Source organism: Protobothrops mucrosquamatus, unplaced genomic scaffold, assembly GCF_001527695.2.
Source record: "Protobothrops mucrosquamatus isolate PMUCROS unplaced genomic scaffold, P.Mucros_1.0 scaffold1819, whole genome shotgun sequence".
NCBI classification, from domain to species: Eukaryota; Metazoa; Chordata; class Lepidosauria; order Squamata; family Viperidae; genus Protobothrops; species Protobothrops mucrosquamatus.
Window position 1 is genome coordinate 164,878 of NW_015387953.1, and position 25,247 is coordinate 190,124.

General features: G+C 47.5%; 1 protein-coding gene across 1 annotated transcript; it reads right to left on the reverse strand.

Moving 5' to 3' along the window:
* Nucleotides 1-2,655: 2,655 nt before the first annotated feature.
* ZNF592 (zinc finger protein 592) lies at nucleotides 2,656-24,063 on the reverse strand. Its single transcript, XM_015823278.1, has 9 exons — nucleotides 23,519-24,063; nucleotides 21,706-23,464; nucleotides 13,819-13,997; nucleotides 12,392-12,568; nucleotides 11,399-11,558; nucleotides 10,275-10,544; nucleotides 8,346-8,458; nucleotides 4,634-4,751; nucleotides 2,656-3,200 (listed from the first exon to the last, which is right to left on the reverse strand). Exons 1-9 carry the CDS (start codon nucleotides 24,061-24,063, stop codon nucleotides 2,682-2,684), a joined length of 3,840 nt encoding a protein of 1,279 aa, XP_015678764.1. The 3' UTR covers nucleotides 2,656-2,681.
* Nucleotides 24,064-25,247: the final 1,184 nt, after the last annotated feature.

The window sequence follows — 25,247 nt, forward strand, 5'->3', positions numbered from 1 at the left end:
GCATTGTATGTACACATTATGTCTGCTCAAGGGTTCACACAACACAATCAGCTAAGATATAATTGATTCATTTGTGGTTGACCGTCATATGAATGCAGTGGGCAGAAGGTACCCTACTTCAGGGAAGATTATCTTCCAGTGGTGTTCTTGTGAAAAAGGTACGGGTAGTTCTCAACTTATAATAATAATAATAAAGTTGGAAGGGACTTTGGAGGTCATCTAGTCCAACTCCCTGCTCAGGCAGGAAACCCTAAACTAGGAGCCCAAAATTTCTGTTGCCCAGCGAGACAAGCTAAAAGAGTTTTGCCCCATTTCACAGCCTTTCTTGTCACAGTTCTGAAGTGAATCACTGCAGTTGTTAAGTTAGGAACATGGCTGTGAAGTGAATCTGGCACGGCTTGTAAGAAGGTTCCAAAGACCCCGGGACACGGCAACCCTCCTGAGTTGGTTGCAAGCATCTGAATTTTGATCACGTGACCACAGGGATGCTGCAACGGTCGTACGTGTGAAAAATGGTCACAAGTCATTTCTTTCAAGTGCCGTTGTAACTTGGAAGGGTCACTAAATGAAGCGTTGTAAGTCGAGGACTACCTGTATTCTGAATTACAGCCTCAGGCAGCGAGATCGAGGTAAACTACTTGGGGCTCCGTTATGAATTTCCAGCATCGTGTCTGAAGGATACCGATGGTGGAGTTGGGAGAGCTGCAAGATCAGAAAAGGGAAGTTGGGAGCCAACGCATTGTTAGATGGTTTTATTTGAAATACTTTGAAGTAAACATTATAGCAAGGCACAGATGCCACTGCAGATTAAATAGATATGTCATGGCTTGAGAGGAATGTCCTCCCCCGCCCCCTGCTATTGTTACTATAGCTAGGCTACCTTGTAAAACATTCCCTAGACTAAAATGTACACGGTATCAAAAAATACAAAGGGTTTTTATCAAAACACGTCCGGACGAGAAAGTGAGCAATTCAAATGGGCAACATGATAAATAGGGTATGTTTTTTTTTTCCTTTTTTTTTTAAATTATTTATAGTAAACAATGAGCAGGGTTCCGACTTGAAACATAAAAACCGTATTTAAAAAAAGAAGAAGAAGAAGAAGCAAATATTATACGAAGCGTGAGGAAAAAGCACATGGGGCGGGGCGGGGTGGAAGCCACAGGTGGGAGAAATGAGTCAATGGGAGGAAAGCAATCTCCAATCGATGGGGTGGGGTGGGGACAACCGAGAGGAAAAAAACTGGAAAGGGGTGAGGAGGGAAAGGATGTGCTTTGGAAGAGCAGGTGAAGGTGAGGGAGGACCAGACTGATCCGCCCCCTCCTCATGGAATAAACCTCATTAGCCCCAAATTCTTGCCTTTTCTGAACTGACAAACAGAGGGGTGAGCAAGTATGGCGACTTTTAAGACTTGTGGACTTCAACTCCCAGAATTCCTGAGCTCAGGAATTCTGGGAGTTGAAGTCCACAGATCCTAAAGTCACTGTAGTCGCCCACCCCTGAGTAGGAGAGACTTCCAGCTTCCTTTGCCCTGTAATTTTTGCATCACAACTGAAAAAAATCTTCTGGGATCATACTAGAAGGAAAATAAAACCCAGCCAATTCTCCCAGCCCTCAATACTTTTCATCCAGGACAGGAAGCAGCTCTGATCGCTGATAGTCAAGGGGGTGATCAATGCTGCTCCCCAGAGGAAGGGGGTACTAACCATGGAAGAGATTGCCCAAAGATGGAGAAGTGCAAACCTCAACATTTTTCCCCGTCTTATTCTTTCTTAACTACAGATGTTCAATATTTACTTGGGCAGGGTTTTAAACACCCGTGCCTCCAACTTTTATGGAAAGTCCTAAGTGAGAGAGAGAGAGAGAGAGAGAGAGAGAGAAGGGTTGTCTTGGGGTCCACTGCCATTGTGTGATCACTACTTCCAGGCGTGCGTGTACGTGTGCAAGGAGAGGGCAAATGCTCAAGCAGATATGCAACTGATTTTTCACCTGCCACAAAGATTAAGCAGAGCCTAATGTAATGTTTTCTCAAAAACAAAAGAAAAAACCCTCCACCTGCCACTGAGTAGTGCTGGAAATGTGTCTTCTAGGGAAAAAAAGCAAGCTTCAAAAATCACGTCCACGGAGTGTCCGAAAGGTAATTTTTCAGGCATGGTGGATTTTTGTTTTGAAAGGAAAGAACCGTTGGTGACAGCGGGTGGAGGCAGGAGAGGTTTCCTGGAATCCTGGGCCTAAGGGAGTGGGAGAAAGGACTGTGTTCTTAATTAAAAATCTGAGCTAATAGGCCAAAGTCTTGGGCAGCAGGTGAACGCTTCGTTTTTGCTGGGGGAAACCTGGCACGATTACCCTACATGCCCGTCTTTCTCAACCTCGGCTGCTTTAAGAACTGTGGACTGCAATTCCAAGAATTCCCCAACCAGCACAGAATTCTGGGAGAAGAAGCCCACTCCTCTTTAAACGGCCACGGTTGAGAAAGACTGTTCTAATTTCTCTCTCTCTCTCTCTCTTCCTTCCTGTTCCGTTCCTCATTTAGTGCTGGGGAGACGGTGTGGCAGCTGGTGCTTTGTTAATTTCCCTTCCTAATCAAAATGAACTGAACCCTATGCCCATCCCATCAAATCAACAAGCTCCTCCCTCCCTCCCTCCTTCAAGCAAGGTTTCTGGGGCAGCTGAGCGCACTCTTAAATAGAGGGAGACTTTGTGGGTTTGTTCTGAGAACTCGTTCTCTCTTTGCCGCAGGGCGAGGAGTCGCGCTCCGGGTCTCTGTTCTTGGAAGGGCCTCCTTCCGCCCTGCTGTGGCTGGTCTCGCCCTGGGCTTCCCCCAGTCCATTCTCTCTCGTCTCCATTTCCGGAACTTCTTTTGCACTCTCTTGTTCTGGCTGTTCGTCGTCGTCGTCGTCCTCCTCCTCCTCTTCGTCTTCCTCCGGATCTTTGACTTTATGAACGATGAAGAGGTGCCTGTTCAGAGACAGGTGCGACGTGTAACACAAGCCGCAGAGCAGGCACTGGTAAGTGGAACTGTCTGACTTGTGTCGAGGTATGTGTTCCAGAAATTCAGTCTCGGTGGCTGTCGCAAAGCTACACTTCGCACATTTCCAGCGGGCTGCCTTCAGTTTCTTTGCTGGCGGGTCATCTGATCCGGATGCGGTTGCTTCCATCGGACCCAGACCGTCGGCGGTTACTCTCTTTGGAGATTTTGTCTGCAAAACAAAACCGGGCGCTTATTGTACCCATCTGTGATGCCCGCTGCAGCCCGCCATCCCAACGATACCCACTAAAGCTATAAGAACCACATCTCTTCCTCCTGCTCCTCATGCGCCACTACCAAGCTGTCCGCGCCACCCTAAACCACAATGAGTAACGAGCAGAATTACAGGTCCCCAGGTTATCCTATCTGTGCTTGCTCAATGAGTATCTTTACACCAGAGTTCCCCAATCTTTTGAGTACCAGGGACCAGTTCCGTGGAGAGAGGTTTTTCCGCGGATCAGAGGGTGCGTGGTTTTGTGTGCTGCCTGCATCCCGCGGATGGCGCTTTGCTTGTTTGTGCGGACCGGTTGCTGGCATGCCGCGGCCCGGTACTGGTCCACAAACTGGGGGTTGGGGACCCCTGCTTTACACTGTAATGCAGAGGTCCACAACCCCCCCTGGGCCGCGGACTGTTACCGGTCCACGGCCTGTTTGGGAAACGGGCTGTGCAAGTGGCGGGCAAGCATGCAAAGCTTCACTTCCACATGCGCAGGAGCTAGGCGGCACGTGTGAAACCATCTCCTGCCCCCTACCACTGCTGCACACCGGTCCGTGGAGGCAGAAAAGTTGGGGACCGCTACTCTTACTGCATTCATCCACAAGTCAGACAGGTGGCAAGGAGACAATAAAAAGAGGGGGCTTTGTACACAATTTTGTTATGGGTGCAACAGACCCTGCTTTTTTGATTGACCCCTATTTGCACTCCCTGTTGAATGGAAAACAACTTTCAACGGTTTTCTCAATTCTGAGGACACTAATCAGAATACAGCGACCTTTTGGGTGGGAAGGAACTTAGTTATAATTAATTGAATGATCGCCCCCAGCACTTTGCTAGGAAGAGAACCAATGTCAAACGCAATAGAATGCCTTAAGGATTAATTTTTCAGGACTGTGATTCTGCGGGCTATATTTCCTCATATCACTGGTTATCACTTGTCAATCTCGGAGGGTTTTCATGTAATTAAAAGAAAGATGGAACGCAGGTACTCTTGAAATAAAATTGCATCCTTTATGCTGGTCAGACAGCCCTACTTGAGATGTAACAATCTTTAGTTATTTTGGCTCTGCCTGGAACCAAATACCTTGGCACGTTCCACTAAGGGATGGGTTTTTTTTAAGGCTAGAGTTAAATTGCACCCAAACAATTGCAGAAACAGGTGAATTTTCATTACAGTACAAGAAATATTTTCTGATAGGGCTAGCACTGTCTATAGAGCCACAAGATAAAGTAGCTCTAGATCTCATGTAAAGGCCTGTGGTCCTCCTGGAAAGTAGGAAAGTAGGGCCTCTCCTGGAATGAATGCAGTTCCAAACGAGAGGGAACACCCAGCATAGAGAACACGAGCTACCCCGCCTCTATATTTTAACGAAAGCATTGCAGATTACTTTTGTCAAGTCTTTGGATATCTGGGAAAGATCTGGATTTTTGATGCCGTGCATGAGGCTCATGTGACTCTCCAGCATGGATGGCTGAGGAAATGTCTGGATTTCATCTGTGCAATACCTACAAAATAGCCAACAAAAGAAATGCCGTCAACACGACTGGATTTCTCAGTCCCACCCCCTGCTCCACATCTCTTCTTTTCGCTTTGCCCACCCCAATTTTCACAGAAGCCCAGAGCTGGAAGGAACCTGGGAGCCGTTAAGTCCATTATGCTGATCCAGAAAGGAGTTCAAACGCAGAGCACCGGTGACTGACAGCTATCCGGCCTCTGCATGAAGACAGCAGGAGAGTCCACTATCTTTCTGGGGATTTGGCCCTGAGGTTGAACTCCTTTCGCAGTTAGGAAGATTTTTTCTAAACCAAGGCTTTTCAACCAGTGATACGGGTACCACCTGTGCTACATTGGCACCTGGCAGGTGGTACGCGACCATCCTAGAAAAGTGGTAGCGGGGAAGGGGAATGAGCTGAACCGGTGGCAGCACCGCACAAGCCTGAGCGAGAGAGGGCTGGAGCTGCAGGGCTGTCAGGGCTGAGCGGAAGCGCCAGGATCAGCGCTTCTTCGGGGCTGTCAGGGCTCAGTGGAAGTGCCAGGATCAGTGCCAGGCTCCAGCCGGAGCTCGGCGCTGATCCTGGCGCTTCTGCTGAGCCAAGAAGAAGCGCCGATCAGCTGGAATGTTGCAGCATCTCCAGGGTCTTGTCATTTACATTCAGATGCTTGGCAACTGATTCATATTTATGATGGTCACAGTGTCCCAGGGTCATGTGAAGTGACCAAAACCTGCTGCAACCACCCAGCAGATGGGGGGAATAAAAACCAAACACCCCCCCACCCCACCCCCGCTGCCAATCCTCAACAGAAAGGCTCACAACAATGAAAACCTCGGACAGGAGGAAGAGCGCCGCCGGGTGGGCAGGCAGGTCTCTTGCTCAGCTGTGCCTTGAGGGGCACTTTTTTCAGTGCCATTGTAACTTCGAACAGTCACTAAGCGAACTGTTGTAAGTTGAGGACTACCTGCACTTCATCACTTTTTTCCTTTTTTTTGTTCATCAAGGTTTTGACACCTTGCTAGGCGACTGGTGGCACTCGGATATTGCCATATCCTAAAAGTGGTACAATGGGTGAAAAGGTTGAAAAGCCCTGTTCTAAACAACCGGTTGCAATCTGCCTCCCCATTACTTCGGTCCCTTATAAAGGTAAAGGCATCCTTGAACAGTCGTGTCCAATTCTAAGGTGTGGTGCTCCTCTCTTGTTTCTTAGCTGAGGGAACCAGCATTGTCCGAAGAAATTTTCTGTGGTTATAGGGCCGGAATGGCTATACATCAAAGGGGCACGGAATATTGTTGCTTTCCCACCAAAGTGGTACCTATTTATCTACTCACATTTGCATGTTTTTGAACTAGCTAGGTGGGCAGGAGCTGAGGCAAGGAATGGGCGCTCACCCCATCGCGCGGCGCTCGGTTCTCAAACCTGGCCTGTCCGCCTTCCAGCTGACAAGCTCAGCGTCTTTAACCACTGAGCCACTGTGCCCCCTTTTCAGTCCATTATTCCACATCCTAAATTCTCAGAGTGTTTTTCTACCTCTTAGCAACTTTTTTTTTTTTTTAAGATTTATGGATTTCCCTTCCCAGCACACGTCTTAAAGTTGTTGAGACTGAGACCACACAGAACAGGACTTGATCCTCTCTTCTTTCAGTCTCTCTTCGTAAGACTCAACAGAAGGAAGGATTCAAAACTGATTCCCAAATGCTGGAAAGGGAAACTGCAGAAATTCTTAATTCTGGAATGGCAGTGTGAATCGCAAGACTACAGGGTTATCCTTTTTTAGGGTGTGACGCCCTTGTCTCAATCCTAGACAGGGAAAGTACTTTTACACCACACTGTTTTGCTGCAAGGAAACAAATCTTAAGACTAAGCCAGTATGTGGACCCCGACTTTGCATCTATTCTGAATCTTCTGAATGCGTCCTTGAAGAACATCTGTACAACTTGGGCAGCAGACCAGCTTGTGAGCTAAGTTTCATTTGTGAGAAAGTCTCGGAGCACAAATGTTGCGATTTCACAGCAAAAGCTTTCAGGACCGAGGCCTGTTTCTAAGATTTACATTTAGAGATAAATTTTTAACCACTAGTATCTTGGAAGCTAGCCTCAAATTCCAGGGATACCAAAGGTGACCTTGAATCACGCTTCAGAGCTGATAAGCACAGCTTCTTTTCCAGAGGGAAATCAAATTTTGCCCTGGGAAGGTTCATGTTTTGTCTGGGGTCTTGGTGGGAGAGACAATTTTACATTTGTTAACAACATGTGGCTGGAGGCCACAGACAGGAGGCCTTTAAAATCACATGATCAGATATGAGCCAAGGCATGTTCTGTTCACATGCACCAAGTAAAGCAACATTTAGAACTTCCCATCTGTAATTCAGTTAAAATAACATTTTAAAATGCTTTCTACAGGAATATTAGCAGGGATGACCTCTAACCTGAAACAGCTTCCACAGACATAACTTTGCCCTGTTTTTTCTAGGTTAGTCAGTTGTCAGTGAAGCAGGTTTAAATGATGTATTATTGGTATGGCTTTAACTCCCGCAAAGAATCCCCATTGTCAGACTGAGTAACCTGAATGAAATCCCACTAGGAAATAGAAAAGGAAATATACAGAAATACAAAGAAACCCACTGTGGGCAGTGACAGTTTGATGTGGAAGAGCCTTTCTTAAACTGGAATCTTCTGTAGCCAAGATAGGTTTTCTAAGACGGGATTCAGATAGTCTTACTTCTCATTTGAAAGGGTAAATTAAGGGATCACTAAAACCACAAAACGGGATCAGGGATGGAAAGCAGTTTTTACTGCAAAGAGAACAACTTTTTGATATATAGAAATAATTGCCAGAAAACACCCTGTATTAGAGGAGCTGTTTTCTGTTAAGTAATTAAGATATACTAATGTATGTATGTATGTATGTATGTATGTATGTATGTATGTATGTATGTATGTATGTATACAAACCATTAATTGAAGTGCCACCTGCTTCCTGGAAATTTGCTTCCCTTGCGATTAATTTGAATGGAAAGATGCAGCCTTTGTTATTTTATTTTTTTCTGAAACAGTGAGTGCTTAAATCTAAAACTGCAAATGTTTCACTTGCAATAGGTTCTGAAATTAATAGCAATAGCACTTGGACTTATATACCGCTTCACAGTGCTTTACAGCCCTCTCTAAGCAGTTTTACAGAGTCAGCCTCTTGCCCCCAACAATCTGGGCCCTCATTTTACCGACCTTGGAAGGATGGAAGGCTGAGTCGACCTTGAGCCGGTCAGGATCGAACTGCTGGCAGTGGGCAGAGTCAGCCTTCAGGATTGCATTCTAACCGCTGCGCCACCAGGGCTCATTAAATTAACCCGAAATAACTGCAGCTTCTGTCCCTCTTGTTGAAACTGGGCGAGCGCACACGGAACTCAAAAGAGTTCCTCCAGAGATAGCTAGAATGCTTCCATTATTATGAAAACACTGCAATATTATCACAGGAACTTCTGGAAATGAAAAACGGTCCAAGATAAATAGCAATTGATCCCTCGGTCGAACAGGCAGGACCAGATATGATCCCGTGACGCCGTGCCCGGGAGTGTGCAAGAAGCATTTCTTCCCTCCCAGACTCACCAGCAAGGGTACAGCTTCTTTGCTGTGTCGTGATTATTGCGAACGTGTCTGTGCAGACTGTTGGAGGCACCAAAGGATCTGTCACACTGCCGGCAGGGAAATCTTTTCATGTTCTGCAGGAGGATGCAGGGAAGAGTTAGTTCCCAAAAGGACAGGGATGATGAACTCCATTTTGTTTCCATTTGGGCAAAAGGCAGGAAGCCCTCCACTTAACCACCATTCAAAGTTACAACAGCCCCCTCCCCCCCCCCAAAAGCTACGTATAATCCAATTTGAAGTTACGATGGGTCGCATGACCAAATTTTGGATGCTCGGCAACCGCCCTGCGTTTATATCCATTTCCAGCGTCCTAGAATCATGTGACCACAATTTGGTGAAGGGTTTTGCCGGGAAATCGGTGTTTCCTTCCGGGGTTTGGACCAAAAATTTTTTTTAAAAAAAAGCCCCATAGCAAACAGTACATTTGCTTTGCAGCCAGTGCGTTTATTTTATGACCACTGCAAAAATGGTAAGAAAATGAGGCACAGTCACATGGTGAAATGCTTAATGACTAATCGTGACTTACAACGATAATTGCAGGACTAATTGTAGTTCTTAAATCGAGGACTGCCTGCCGTGATTGGAGGGGTAACAGGAGTCCTTGGTGCTCTCTTGAACTGGTTTTCTTGCAGACCTTTAATTACCCAACTAGGTAACATCATCAGTGCTAGTGGGAAGGGATAACAGCCAACTTTCCCTCTGCGTAAATTGTTTTTGCAGAGGGCTTCTTGAGAGAAAAGGACAACATGTATTTATCGCTTCCCACCTCGTAACTAGAACAGGAGGGGGTGCGGTGTCCACTAGCCTCCTCGTGGTGCACCCCGGACAATGTGACCTGGTCATGGCTAACTAGTCTGCCCATTCTGATTGCTGGACCTCACAAGAATCTCCCAGCAAGAAGCAGCAGCGTGAGTACCGAAAATAAAAGCAACGGTGAATGCTGTATTCTGTTATGTCCTAAATCAGGGGCAGGCAACCTTGGCTCTTTTATGACTCGTGGACTTCAACTCCCAGAATTCCTGAGCCAGCCATGCTGAGGGGAAAGGGAGAGGTTTCCAAGCTGAGCCACGCTGGCTCAGGAATTCTGGGAGTCGAAGTCCACGGGGCTTAAAGTGGCTGAGGTTGAAAAACACTGGTGTACATCGTTGATCTATTCTAGGCTAAATGGGGAGAGGGTTGGTAAATGGGGCAGCCTTGCTTTTTTCAACCCCTTCCTCATAAATGCCCCCACGTCATTTTGGGGTAGAAAGCCAGAGACATCCCCCCAACACACACGAAAAAACAAAATGGAGCACAAGGTAATCCAAAAACAGCAGTCTAACTTAGCCTGTTTGGATCCCAGGGAATCCGTGTAGGCCAGGGGTAGGCAACCTTGGCTCTTTTATGACTCGTGGACTTCAACTCCCAGAATTCCTGAGCCAGCCTGGCTCAGCTTGGAAACCTCTCCCTTTCCCCTCAGCATGGCTGGCTCAGGAATTCTGGGAGTTGAAGTCCACCAGTCATAAAAGAGCCAAGGTTGCCTACCCCTAATCTAAACTCATCAAATCATGATCTAGATCATGGAGTGGGGAACCTTGGCTCTTTTATGACTCATGGACTTCAACTCCCAGAATTCCTGAGCCAGCATGGCTCAGCTTGGAAACCTCTCCCTTTCCCCTCAGCATGGCTGGCTCAGGAATTCTGGGAGTTGAAGTCCATCAGTCATAAAAGAGCCAAGGTTGCCTACCCCTGCCCTAAATCAAAAAAGTAGAAGAAAGGGGGAAGAATAAAAGCAAGCATTCTTCTTCTCGTTCCCGTTTCCACGGCATTGCTAGGAAGTGAAAAGAGGTCACTGCCCTGAACGATGGGAAGAGGGTCCAGGTGCTCCGACGCTTTAGGCAGGTGGGTTACCTTTCCATGGCTTTTCCTCATGTGGGAGACGTAAGTTTCACGATCGGGGATCCACTGCGAGCACACCCGGCAAGTCCAACTGCAGGTTTTGGACTTTGTCTTGGAGTCTGGGCTCATGCCTTTGGTAGGCAAAGAGGTCGGCTGAGAAGTCCCGTTGACGATGGCCAGGTCCTTGGATGTGGGGAGGACGGGGCTGCTCGTGGTGGCCGTCTCAACCTTCTGCCGAGCGCTGGTGAGATCCTCAGGGTTTTCCGGGACTCCGTGGATGCTCTAGGGAAAGTCAAGGAATCAAGCTCAGCTAGCAAGCAGACCCATACGGAAAGGGCAGAGCGTGGAACGGCTCGCCCAGCTGATGAGAATGCCAGTGGGGTTTTTTTTATTTCTAGATCTCCCATCTAGAAATCTCCCATCTAGATCTCCCATCTCGACCAGATTACCAACCAGAGCTGGGTGTTATGTTCATATTAGGCATACATTGTGCCAACGGTCCTGGTTTCTGGGCCATTTCTGGACCCGGTTCAAAATTCTGGATGACCTTTTAAATCAGAGGTCTGCAAACTCAGCAACTTTAAAGACCCGTGGCCTTCAACTCTGCTGGCTGAGGAATTCTGGGAATTGAAGTCCACAAGTCTTAAAGTTGGCCAGTTTGGAGACACCCCCCTGCCCCACCCCAAATTCAAGATCAAGATCACAAATGCAGAGAACTGGAGGGCATTTGGGGCTTGACGTTATATCAGGCGAGGTTTATAAATTGCAGGCTGCTGAAACAGAGTTGCTAAACAAACAAACAAACAAACAAACAAAGTGACTTTAGGACACTGTCCTCGTTATACTAAGTTGTAATGCATTTGGTCTGGACTAGCAGGCTGTGTGAACCCAGCCACTGTGCTCTGCAATTTGTAGGCTTAGCTTGTCCTTTAAATCCGGTCAATTGTGGTTTATGGCTAAATTACAGTCAAGCAACCTAAATCTTAAAAGAGACAAATATGAGGAGAGGCTGCTGATGAGGGATCCACCAGATGTGGGAAAATAAAAGGCAGCGAACGTGTTTCCAGGGGTGAGCTTCAAATGTGGAAGGCGGGACAAGGTCTGCAGAGGTGCGGGAGCGGTCTTGCCCTACCCACCTTGACATGTTGCATTAACTGCAGCTTCTGCATGTACACCAGTTGGCAGTGGGGGCACTTGAACACGCCCACCATCAGCCGGTTGGCATTTTGTTGGAAGTGCTCTTGCAGAAGTCTCTTCTTGTTGAAGACCGTCTCACAGGAGCATTTGTAGATCACCCTAGAACGGTTGAGTGTGGAAAAAAAATGAGAACTTACTCCTTCATGAAGGGATGAATCCGGAAAAGCAAATTTTTTTAAAAAAAGCCAACAGAACTGTAATATAACTTTCCAGGTCTAGAGAGACAGAGAGAGAGAGACACAGAGAGAGAGAGAGAGACAGAGAGAGACAGAGAGAGAGAGACGAGACAGAGAGACAGAGAGAGACACACAGAGAGACAGACAGAGAGACAGAGAGAGAGAGAGACAGAGACAGAGAGAGATAGAGAGAGAGACACAGAGAGACAGACAGAGACAGACAGAGAGAGAGAGACAGAGAGAGACAGAGATAGAGAGAGACAGACAGACAGAGAGACAGAGACAGACAGAGAGAAACGGAGAGAGAGAGAGAGAGAGAGAGAGAGAGAGAGAGAGAGAGAGAGAGAGAGAGAGAGAGAGAGAGAGAGAGAGAGAGAGAGAGAGAGAAACTGGGCCAGGGACACTCCTGAAAACATGGCTCAGTTGAGGAGGCAGCCTTTGTCAAAGACCCAGACAGTAACAGCACTTAGACTTATATACCGCTTCACAGTGCTTTTACAGCCCCCTCTAAGTGGTTTATAGAGCCAGCATATAGCCCCCCCCAACAATCTGGGTCTTCGTTTTATCGACCTTGGAAGGATGGAAGGCTGAGTCGACCTTGAGCTGGTCAGGATCGAACTGCTGGCAGCCGGCAGAGTCAGCCTGCAATGCTGCCTTCTAACTACTGCAGCACCAGGGCTCAGATGAAGAAGGCAAAGACACTCCAGAACTGCAATGATGTAAAAACAAGCCCCTGGACCCCAACAGATCACTTACTGAGATGTCTTGTGAGGCTCTGCAGGATGCTGACTGGTAATGTGAGCGGTGGTGCTGTCTGCAGACTTGAAGGCCATGGGGCAGAACGAACACTTGTGGAAGACTTCACAGTGCTTCTCGTGAATGTGGACTTTCAGCATAGCCTGGGACATGAAAACCACCCCACAGTGGCTGCACCTGAGGAAAAGGAAAGGAACACACTCAGATGGAAGGCACAAAATCTGCCAGCGTCATTTCTATAGAAGGTCAGGAAATGGGAACAAATCCGCGTCTGCTTTACTGAATCACCCATGAAGGAGTCGTGAAGGTTCATAGTTGTAGGGATAGCATCCTAGATAGCTTGCTGCAGACAATGGCTACACATCAGAGGTGGAGATATGGCCAGGGAATGAAAAAAAGGAGAGCCACCCCACCATATCAATTCTCTGAAGCCCACGGCAGCCACTGTGAAAATATTAATCTGCGTTAAGCCTTGCTCCCTCTTCTCTGCTGACCATTCCTGCACCAGACGAAAGAGCCTTAATTTGCCAGAAATGAGGAACTGTGAGGACGTTGTTCACTGGCGGCAACGTCAGGCTGCTGAGAAAGTCAGCGGAATGAAAAATATATACAAAAGTCCCTTTTGACAGGTGTTAAGGCTGGCAAAAATCACCTGTTGCAGATTACTTGTGATCAGCTAAAAAAAATAAATAATTAAAGACGATCAACATCGCTTCTCCCCTACAAAAACAGGAATGAATCCTTAAGCGGGACTCTTGCAATCTGCCCCAAAAGCTCAGTCGTTTGCGGAGCTTTTTCTAAAAAGCCAACTTTAATAATAATAATAATAATAAAAGTTGGAAGGGACCTTGGAGGTCATCGAGTCCCACCCCCTGCTCAGGCAGGAACCCTACACCATTTCAAACAAATGGCTGTCCAGTCTCTTCTTAAAAACTTCCAGTGTTGGAGCATTCACCGCTCTTGAGGCAGGTTGTTCCATTGGTTAATTGTTCTAACTGTCAGGAAGTTTCTCCTTAGTTCTAGGTTGCTTCTCTCCTTGATTAGTTTCCATCTGTTGCTTCTTGTCCTGCCTTCAGGCGCTTTGGAGAATAGCTTGACTCCCTCTTCTTTGGGGCAGCCCCTGAGATATTGGAGCACTGCTATCCTGTCCCCCCTCGTCCTTCTCTTCATTAAACTAGACATACCCAATTCCAGCAACCGTTCCTTGTATGTTTTAGCCTCCAGTCCCCTGATCTTCTTCGTTGCTCTTCTCTGCACTCTTTCTAGAGTCTCAGAATGCGGGCCTAGAATGCATGTCTGCAAAGGGGCCTTCAAAGCTCCAGGAAGGGGGGGGAGAAACGAGGCCGTTCTCCCCCCAGTTTGCTCTTTTTAAATGCATAAAACAGCGACTTGCTTCCCCCCCCCCCTTCCACAAATTTAGCACTGACCTGTAACCGACTTTGCGGGAGTAATGCAGGCAGTTCTCTTTGACGTGAGTTTGGAAGTAGGCTGACCGGCATATGGCCCCGCACTCAGGGCAGCAGTAGGGAGATTTGTGAGCGTGGATTCTTTGATGAGCACAATAGCTGCACTTGTTCGGCAACAGCATCTGACACACTTGACACGTCTAGGAGAGAGGAAATAGAGAGGCATCTTGATTTGCACAGCTGGCTGGGGAATTCTGGGAGTTGAAGTCCACGTGGCTTAAAGTCGCCAACGGAGGAGAAACTGTCCTAGAGGGAGACCCCTGGGTCTTATTCAACTACAGGTAGTCCTTGACTTACAACAGTTCGTTTAGTGTCCATTCAAAGTCACAACAGCACTGAAACAAGTGACTTACAACTGTTTTTCACATGACTGCTTGATTAACCAGATCTTACCAAAGCAGGGCACTAATCAAGTCACCTTTCCAGTCCTTGCCATCTGAGATATCAAGAGCCACCAAGAATGGGATAGAGTCCTCAACTTATAACAGTTCATTTAGTGTCCGTTCGAAGTCACAACAGCACTGAAACGAGTGACTTACAACTGTTTTTCACATGACTGTTGCAGTCGAGAAACTGGCCTAGAGGGAGACTTCTTGTCTTGTTCAACTACAGGTCGTCCTTGACTTACAACAGTTCGTTTAGTGTCCATTCGAACGGCACTGAAAAAAAGGGACCTAGGACCGTTTTTCATACTTACGGCCGTCGCGGCATCCCCGCGCAGTCGCGTGTGATCAAAATTCCAACCCTCGGCAGCTGACTCGTATTTATGACGGTTGCAGTGTCCCCATGGGTCATCCGATCCCCTTTAGGGAACTTCTAACAAGCAAAGTCAATAATGGGGAAGCCAGATTCACTTAACGACGGTGTGACTAACTAAAGAACTGGGGCGATTCGCTTAACGACGGTGGCAAGAAAGGTTGCCAAATGGGGCATGTAACAAATGTCTCGCTGAGCAACAGAAATGTGGGGCTCCCTTGTGGTCGTTAAGTCGAGGACTACCTACCTGTATTCCCAGTAAGCGAGAGTGGTAGCTCTCCAACAGCAGGCCCTGGCTGGCTGGCTGGCTGAGCGGTGCCCTTTTAGCCTCCTTCTACATCAGTGGTTCTCAACCTTTTTAATGCCACAACCCCCAACCAATGGTAAGTCGAGGACTAAACCGGTCATAAGTCGAGGACTAAACTGGTCGTAAGTCGAGGACTACCCAACCGGTCGTAAGTCGAGGACTTTCCCTGCCCGGGAGCGCCGCGCATGCGTGGTTCCGCCCCTTGCGCCGGCCGAGGCGTAGCTGGCAAGTGGCAGAGACGGAGCAGGCCGACCACCAGCTGGCCCAGCCCAAGGGAGGTAAGGCACCCGCCGGAAAAGGGGAAAAAATGGCGGACAGCCTTGCTTGGCGACCCCTGTGAAATGGTCGATCGACCCCAAATGGGGTCGCGACCCATAGGTTGAAAACCACTGTTCTACATGAAGGCGGGCGATGCTTGAAAAAGCTCTTGGTTTGACCAAAAAGAGACGACAAAAGACACACCACCCAAATCCTGCGCTGCCTGCAGATGGTCTGCTGCAGATAAGACTCAGAAAAAATAAAACTTCTAACTGGCAGTTTTTGTCCCCAAACCGCACTAAAAAGTCTGTCCAGCTTGGAGCGGTAGATGAGAACTCCAATTTATTAGGGGAAAGTTTCCCCTTCTCTGAGCAAATGCCAAAGCTGCCCGTATATTTATGCCCCTCGAGAGAGCAAACACACTTCTTCCCTATCGGTTCAATCAGGTGTTTAATTTTAACCTTGATAACAGGGCAAAAAGGAAAAGGCATGACAATGAAAGGCCAAATACAAAGAAAGCAATCCTGCCAGCCGGGAGCTCAGGGCAGAATAATCAGCCGGAGAATTATCTGCTGAAATTACCCTTTCATTGACATTGTTGTAAATTGATATTTCAATTGACTGTCTGCCTAAACAGCCTGCAGAGTAAGAGTGCAGTTATATAATATCCATGTAGCCTGGGGAACATTAATAACGTATTATTATTATTATTATTATTATTATTATTATTATTATTATTATTATTATTATTATTATTATTATTATTATTATTATTATTATTATTATTATTATTATTATTATTATTATGGATCATCGCACAGTCAGCCAGATGTTCAGACTGGATTTGGCATTCTGTCTACCTATCGAGTCCTTACCAAGGACCTGGGATAGGCAGATGTGGATGTTTGATGGTATTACAGATGTCGTCGCAGGATGGAAGCAGTACCTAGTAAGGCCGCCTTTTGCAATTGACTAATGGCAAATTTGTCAATGCCGATGATGGTGCCCAAGTTATTTTGGGATTGCACCCAAGGTGCCTATTACTATTGGTACTACCTTTGCTTGCTTTTGCCACAGTCTTTCTATTTCTATTTGTAGGTCTTTGTATTTTGTGATCTTCTCCAGTTCTTTCTCGTCTATTCTGCTGTCTCCAGCCTCTGCCACGTCCACTATCCAGACTTTTTTGGTCTTTCTTATCGACAATTGTTAAGTCTGGGGTGTTATGTTGCAAGTGCTTGTCTGTTTGAATTCTGAAGTCCCATATTATTATTATTATTATTATTATTATTATTATTATTATTATTATTATTATTATTATTACTACTACATCATCATCATCATCATCATCATCATCATCATTATTATTTTGTTCAGAGAAAAATCAACTTAACCCCCAATCCCGAATTCTGCAATACTCTCTAGTACCTTTCTATTTTCTTTTTGCTACCATATCACTGTTTTGTTTTGCTTTTTAAAGAAATCCCAGAAGACTTAATTCTTTCTTGTACTTTGGCAATAATCTTATGATTATTTACGTGTCTCATATCCTTTGCCCACCAAAGCCGGCTGATAAAGGCAGGATGAAACCCTCCCCAAATAAAAGTCGCATAAAGCCTTCCCCAGCCTAGACAAACAAAAAGAAAGCCACAGGCTAAAACTGGCTTGGTTAAAACCTAACCAAAAAAATAAATAAATGCAGCCGGACGCAAGAAACCTTCCTTAAAGCCAGTTCGAAATGAGTGGCTGAAGCCGTTCCATCTCCGCTCTTTTTCGTTTGCGAGGCTTCGAGCAGATTGTTAAATTTAAGGCTTCATTTTGCCCTTTGTATTTATTTCTCGTGGTGATTTTTATTGCAAGGTCCCTGACAGCTGCTGTTAGGAAGGCAAATGCACACACTGTGCGGCGCATGAATTAAATCCAGGGGATTTGCATGCAGCACCCATTTATCCTCAATTTTCTAAGTTTCAGAACAAATGCAAAGGGCCTTCCAAATTGCACGAAGGCGGCTCGCAAGCACGGCCACCAAATGGCAGGTCTTCAGACGGGAAAGACCTGTTCGCTACCGGTCCTGGGGTAGCAAAGATTCTGGGTTATTGTTATTTTTGCCAAAGTGCAAAGGACATTTAAGTCTCCTTACTCCATAGACAAACAACCACGCTGAGCCACTGAATATCATCCAGCTACCTGTCACAATACAGGTAATCCTCGACATGAGCACAATTGAACGCAACATTTCCAAAGCTAAGGACTTTGTTAAGAGCGTTTCGCCCCATTTTACGAGCGTTCTTGCCACAGCTGGTAAGTGAATCGCTGTGTTTGTTAAGTTGTTCAGTGGTCTGGCTTCCCTATTGACTTTCCTTGTCGGAAAGTCACACAAGGGGATCACGAGATCCCGGGACACTGCAGCCGTCATAAGTATGAGTCAGTTGTCATCAAGCATATGAACGTACGTCACCTGGCCGTGGAGATGCTGCAACAGTCGTGTGAAAAATAGTCCTAAGTCACTTTTTTCCCCAGCACTGTTGTAACTTTGCACAGCCACTAAATGAACTGTTGTTAAGTCGAGGATTGGCAGTAAAACGACACCATTTAAAACTTGTCTCTGCACAAACAGAAGTGTCACCCATGAATGCTACAGCTCCCCATTCTTCATCAGATGAGATATGAAAGGCGTTTGGACTGAAGTAGAGGCAGAGAGAACAGGAAAAAACGACAACGAAGGAGTGAAACAGCTTTCAAGGCTACAGCTTCTAAGCATCTGGAGCTGGAACTTGGAGCTTCCCAGATGTTTGAGCTTCACAGGAGGGGAGAAAGACAAAAGGCAGATGTTCAGCTGAGGATGTAACATGTAGTGCTATTTCGACATCCCGTCTGCATTTTCGCTTAATAAATGTCAGACTTGGGGAACAAACAAGCCTATTCCTAACTGTTCCTAACGGTTTAAATGAAGATCTATGAAGACCCTTTTAGTACTGTCCATGGGGTTTTCATAGATGGGGACTGCAGCCAAGAAATTAAAAGACGCTTGCTCCTGGGGAGGAAAGCTATGGCAAATCTAGACAGCCTACTAAAAAGCAGAGACATCACCCTGCCAACAAAAGTGCGTATAGTCAAGGCCATGGCTTTCCCAGTTGCAATGTATGGCTGTGAATGTTGGACCACAAGAAAGGCTGAGTGCCAAAGAATGGAGGCCTTTGAACTCTGGTGCTGGAGAAGACTCCTGCGAGTCCCCTGGACTGCAAGGCGATCCAACCGATCAGTCCTAGAGGAGATCAACCCCGACTGCTCTTTAGAAGGCCAGATCCTGAAGTTGAAACTCAAGTACTTTGACCACCTAATGAGAAGGAAGGACTCCCTGGAGAAGGGCCTAATGCTGGGAAAGATTGAGGGCAAGAGAAGAAGGGGATGACAGAGAATGAGGTGGCTGGATGGAGTCACTGAAGCAGTAGGTGTGAGCTTAAATGGACTCCAGAAGATGGTAGAGGACAGGAAGACCTGGAGGAACGTTGTCCATGGGGTCGCGATGGGTCGGACACGACTTCGCAACTAACAACAACAACATGAAGACCCTCCCTTAATCTTAAAAAGAAATCGTTCATGGACAGACAGATTTCATGCACAGGTATCCCAGCTGAATGTGCGTGAAGCACTGAAGCAGCTTCACTCCATTAGGAGTGCTCCCTGATCAGTGTCTTACAGACAGTCCTCGACTCACGACCATAATGTAGCTAAGTGAGACATTTGATCAAGGAGGTTTTGCCCCATTTTACGACTTTTCCTCCCACAGTTGGGAACTGAATCACGGCAGCTGTTAAATTAATAACCCGCTTGTTAAAATGAATCTTGGCTTCCGCGTTGACTTTGCTTGTCAGAAGGTCGCCAAAGGGGATCGCGTAACCCCCGGGGACGCTGCGACCGTCATAAATACGAGTCAATTGCCAAGCGTCTGAATTTTGATCACGTGACCATGGGGATGCTGCAACGGTGGCTAAGTGTGAAAAAATGGTCCCTTTTTTCAGTGACGTTGTAACTGAAAATGAACTAAGTGAACTGTCGTCAATCGAGGACCACCTGTATTTGTTCCCTAGGAGGATCCACGGCTTGGATCCAGTCTCCAACAGGGTTGCAAGAGGTTGGCCCATGCTATTTCCTCCCACTAGGCCTGGCTCTCCTGCCAAATTTGCTCAGCTGAGCACCTGTCAGTACAGCTGCAGGGAGGTCTCCAGCCTTGTGGTCTCCCTGCTGAAGTCATTCCCTGGAAATTTACACACGTGGGTGTACACGATCGCTGGCTCACAAACACCTGCTCCCTCTCAATGGATCTCTCAGAAGTAATTGTTAAAGGAGAGGGAGCTTCAGGCAAGAGGGAGCTCCTGAAATTAAGGAGAAATTCCTTGACAATCACTAATCAATGGAAAAGCTTGCCTCCCAGAGTTGTGGGTGCTCCATTGCTGGAAGTTTTCAAAAAAGATTGGAAAATCACTTGTTCAAGGTGGTGTGAGGCCGCTTGCCTGGGGCAAGGGGTTGGACTAGAAGACCTTTGAGGTCCCTTCCAATCCTAGGATTCTAATATGTTAAAACTATCAACATAGTGACGTAAACTATACTTGCTTTCAAATGATCCACGTTTGGCTGTTCAACGCTTTTGAGTTGAGTGACTGCACATGTTCACAATCAACTCAAAACCGAAGCGCACCACTCGATCATCCCACATTGCTGGAATGTGTGTTAGTTTTGTGTATCAGCCACCGATTCAGGGTGGATTATCAACATCCTCACTAAGAGAGTCTTCGGTGAGGCTGTCCCACAGTGCAGATGGACAGGCTTGCCCACAAGGAACGTAAACCCTTCCAACTGCCCACCATCCAGTCAGAGCTGAAGAAGCTTCTTGGACGAGAAGCGAAAGGTCTTCAAAGGAAAAACAAGACATTCCAGCTGCCTCTTGGGGAAAAAAAAACCCTTTGGGACATATCCAAGGTACACATTAGACCACTCCGTCTAGTTTTGGTTACTAGATTGTACACAAACTAGAGATTCTGGCTTTTTCCTCTCCAAAGACAGAAGCCAAGAACAAACCGTGGAGGTGTGGGTCTTATGACAACACACGGGTTGGTAGTTTAGGTTGTCTGGCTTAGTTAGCTCTGCTCACTGAAACACAGTAGTGTGTATCCAAGCACTGTTTTTCAGAAGCAAGTCAAAACTGGGAAGAAAATTGGTTTACTGTTCCATAGAAAGGCAGTTACTACACGCAGGATTTGGACTTGTTCCCTAACAGCCACTTGAACGTAACACTTATTTTGTCTTACTGGGGGTTTTAATCTTATTTATACAAATCGTGAAGCATCACAATACGGACTCTTGCCTCTTCCTGTAAACGATGGCGTTCTTGAGGCTGATTAGCCTCCAGCAAGACTACAATTACAACACCGAATTGTCTCCACAGAAGCCTACACAGCTAGAAAAAGAAGTTGCAGGCTAGCCCGGCACATTTGCACAGTTAATCGAAGGTCAGGTTGTACAAAGAGGTAACTTTCCACATAGTACAAAGAGAGGGAAACTCAGCACGAACAGGAAATTGGTCAAAACCATCGGAACCGTCACCTGAAGACTTTGCTGAAAGGAAGCAACAAATTCAAAGGGGCCCAGGGCTCAGAACAACCACACAACTGAAAACTAAAAGGTGGAGAGGGCTGTTGGTTCCTTTCATGTCAACTGCAGCTCTTGGGGCCTTAACTAGGAGAGCTGCACGTTTGCCCATAACCGTCAGAGCACCCACACCTTCCATTGTTGGTGAACACTACTATCTATGGATTGTGCTTTTTATCTCCCAAATACACACTGAGAAGAGACTCTGAAAAGCTCCCACGCAAAACTCAACGGGAATAGGAGGAACTGCCACGCTGCTGTTTTCTAGAACCAGTGGAATTATGTAACAAACAGTTGCACTAAATACCCTGAAAACCAAATTTAGATCCATAGATACACTAGATCACACCTGCAAAATTCATCTACTTTTCAATAAAGGGCACATGTTTTTTTACCCCTCCTGGCTTAATATAGATGGTCCTCGAGTCACAAGAGTTCCTTTAGTGACTGTTCAAAGTTACAATGGCACTGAAAAAGGGGGCTTAGGATCCTTTCTCACCCTTCGGACCGCTGCAGCACCCCCGTGGTCACGTGAACAAGAATTGGGAGGCTTGGCAACCGACTCGTATTTATGACAGTTGCAGTCTTACCCAGGGTCACGTGATGCGCTTTTGCGACCTGCTGACAAGCGAAGTCAAGGGGAGAAGCCGGCTTCACTTAACAACCGGGTTCCTGACTTAACAACTGCCGTGATTCGCTTAAGAACCGTGGCAAGAAAGGTCGTAAAATGGGGCAAAACTCACTTAACGTCCATCTCACTTAGCAACGGAAACTTTGGGCTCGACTGTGCTCCTGCCTGTGTGCGCTGGAGGTTCTTTCCCACTGATAAGAACCCCAAAGGGGGTGGGGGAATTAACCCAAGAGGTCCAAAAGTGACTTACCAGGCCCTCGTTATCTTCCGAGGTCCTCTGATAATGTGCTGCTAGGGCAATATAGTCCAAGGCCTGTTTATTACATTCAAAACACTTTAATCCATAACGAATAAGTCTCAAGGGGTCTGTGTACAGAGGCAGGGCCGGCTGGACGCCGCTCGGACTGCCCGCCCCGCCTCCTGGAGCAGCGCAGGGCTTCTGGGGCAGAGAGGGCAACCGGGCGGTCGGCGGGCTTGAAGACGCTGACGAGCTGGTGGGGGACGGCGAGAACATTTGGTCAGCAGAAATGGGCTTCATGAAGAGCTGCGAGCACTGCATGATGAAGCCTTTGCTCTTGTGATCCCGCGCGTGCTTGAGCAGGCTGCACTTGTTAAAGAAGAGCAGCGTGGCTGAACACTGAGTGCACATGACCTCGATGTGCACACTCCGCCGACTGTAATGTTGCGTCAGGCTTTTTTCTAAGGCAAAGGAATCCCCGCATTCCAGGCAACAATACCCAGCGGCCGGGACGTGAATACTGCTCTCCAGGGGAGGGCTGAGGTTGGGCGTATAGATTGGCACAGGGTTGGCGCCATGCAACACTTTGTTGAATGCCTCCACCACGAGCGGGGCGGTCTTCTTCACCTGCTGCACCAGCGGCACGGTCACCTGGCTCAGGGGGGCCTGGCTGCGCCGCTGCACGGATGACCTGGCCGCCACCGAAGCAGCAACGCTGTGGGGCACCAGGTTGAGATTGGCCAGGTGCACGGCCTTGGGGAGGAGGCTGGCGGGGTTGCAGAGCGGGGCCACGATGCCCGACGGCTGCTTCTTGCTCAATGGCTGCCCCGCCAGGCCGACTTTCGTCGTCCCACTGTTGGCCAAGAGTGACGCACCGGGGATGCCGCTTAGGGGAATGTCCGAAATCAAAGGGTTGATTTGGGGGCTGGCTAAATTTGGTTCCGGGGGGCTTGCTTTTGGAAAATCCTTGCCCGCCTCGGCTTCCAGGGCAGAGGCCGCTTCTGGAGAAGGGAAGGATTCCAGCATTGAGCCGTCAGCAGGCGAATCGTGAGGAGATTTGCCCAGCTCGTCTGCCTCGGGCAAGATTCTCGTCACCATCCTTTTAATTTCCCCAGAAGAGGTTTTGATGGTCTTGATCCGGACTTTGGGAATGGCCGGCGGGGAGCCGGTGGCCATCGAAGGAGATCCTTTGCCGCTGCTGTCGCTGCACACGCTCCGGGGAGATTCGGGCTGTTTGCTGGCCTTTCTCACCATTTCCAGAGGGCTTCTGGGGCTCTTTGGCGACTTGGGCATTTTGGGACTCCCCTTAACGCCATCCTTAAAGGAGGCGGGAGGCTCTCTCGTCACGTTCCCCTGATCCTCCTTGGAGATCCCCGCAACCTTTTTGGCCTGGAGCGCTACCAGGGCAGCGACGCAAGAGGAAAGCTTGGAGTGAGTGGGCTTGAGACGCTGGCGAGGTGGGACCGAGGAAGAGAAGGTCACCTCGGGCACAGAACCTTTACCGTCCCCCAGGTTATTGCCGTGGAAGTTGCCAAGAGGCAGCCCTTCCCCAAAGGAACCATGTGTGTCCGTGAGGTCTTTGCCGGGCCCGTCACACTTCTCTGGACTCTTGTCACGTTCTCCCTTGGTGGTGACGTCTGCCCTGTTCTCCTGAAGCCCGTGGATGTCAATCTTTGGGTCTCTTTTACAATATTGATCAAACATACTCAGCTCCGGTTCGGGCAGTTTCTTACTTAAGAGATCTAGCAGCGATGGACCAGTGGATATAAACCTACTAAATTCCGGCTCCGGCAAGGTCCTACTGAGCAAATCTAACACGGACGACCCCGATGGAATATACATGGGATGGGGTGGGAAATAAGGAGTTTGGGCGTGTTTAGGTTTGTCTACAATACTGTTTTCTTTGAGGACGTCTTCGGGCTCCGGGCTGGAGATGGGACTGAACTGACTAAAGTTTGGTAAAGGCTCGGGTTTGGCCTGTTCCAACTTCTCTGGGTAGTTCCTCAAGCCATCCCCGTTGATGAAAGCCGAATCGAATTTCCCGTAGCTGTGAGTCTCCAGGGGTAGATCCGAGCCACGGAATCCGTTGTGCAACAGGCCCGGCCCGAGGTGACTGCCATCCTTTTCCGACTCGAATGACTCCTGGCGACAGGTGTTCTTCACAATGACGCTCACGACCGGAACGTCGGAGGCCGGGGCAGCGTGGGACAAAGAGGCGTTTTCGTCGATGCCGATCCCGGTCTGCTTGAGGTGGCTGTCGTTCTCCTCGCCGGCTGTCTGGATGGATTCCTTGCCGTCAAGGCTGGTTGGGTCAGGAATGTCGAACGCAGCCAGGAGGTCGTCGAAGTCTGGAGTTTTCATGTCCCCCATGATGAAAACTGCCAATCAAAAAAAAAAAAAAAAGTCCGTCAGAAGCGAGACGGGGAATGTACATTTCCTACAAATACAAGTCATCCTCGTCTTACAACCATTTATTAAGGGTCCTTTCGCAGTTATAACGACACTGAAAAAAGTGAGTTATGGCTGTTGTTTTTTTACACTTACGACCGTTGTAGTATCCTTGTGGTCATGTGATCAAAATGTGGACCCTTGGCAACTGGCTCATATTTATGACGGTGGCAGTGTCCCAGTGTGTGTGACGGGATCCCCATTTGTGACCTTCTGACAAGCAAAGCCAATGGGGGAAGCTGGATTCACTTAAACAACAGAGTGGCTAATTTAACAACTGCTGCATTTTTACTTTATAACTAAGGCAAGAAAGTTCGTAAAATGGGGCAAAACTCATTTAACTCACTCACTTGACAACTGTTGCTTAGCAGCAGAAATTTGGGGCTCAATTGCGGCCGTAAGTTGAGGATTACCTGTATAGCATCTTAGGCTCCATGCCCATTTGCACTATTCAGGGCGCGGATTAACCACCAAGTGGCCTCAATAACTCTCAGAAAGAATAGTAACGACCAGAGGACTGCAAGGAATATAAATCCTTCCATCCTCCTCCATTCAGTCGGAACTGAAGAAGCTTCTTGGATGAGAAGCGAAACGTCTTCAAGGGAAAACAAAGTCCAGTTGCCTTTTGAAAAAGCACTTTTGGTAAAGAGTCTTGGGATTGAAAGGGACCCAGATGGATACTAGGGAGGCAAGAGCTGCATTATCAGCTCTCATATTTTACCAAAATTGTTCCCTACCTGATACCTTCCAGATACGCTGGCTTTCAATCCCTATAACTGCTAGCTGGCGGGTCTATGAGCATCAAAGTCCTGTTTGGGGAGAATTGCTCCCACACGTCAGGTTGTTTTCAGGAAAACTAACTGCCTCTATCTTGTAGCTGAAGAATGGAGATGATAAAGCACCAACTGTTAACTACTCCCCATATCCTGCAGGCCTATCATGTAGTTTTATTTGTTGTTGAACTAGCAGGCACATTAAAATCTGCTTCATTAGAGGCCGCCCGATTCCAGCTTACTAGCTTGAACTCGGCCACAATAAATTGTTTTATTGTTTTATTTTTCAGCCTAGACAACTTTAAGACGGGTGGCCTTCAACTCCCCAGCCAG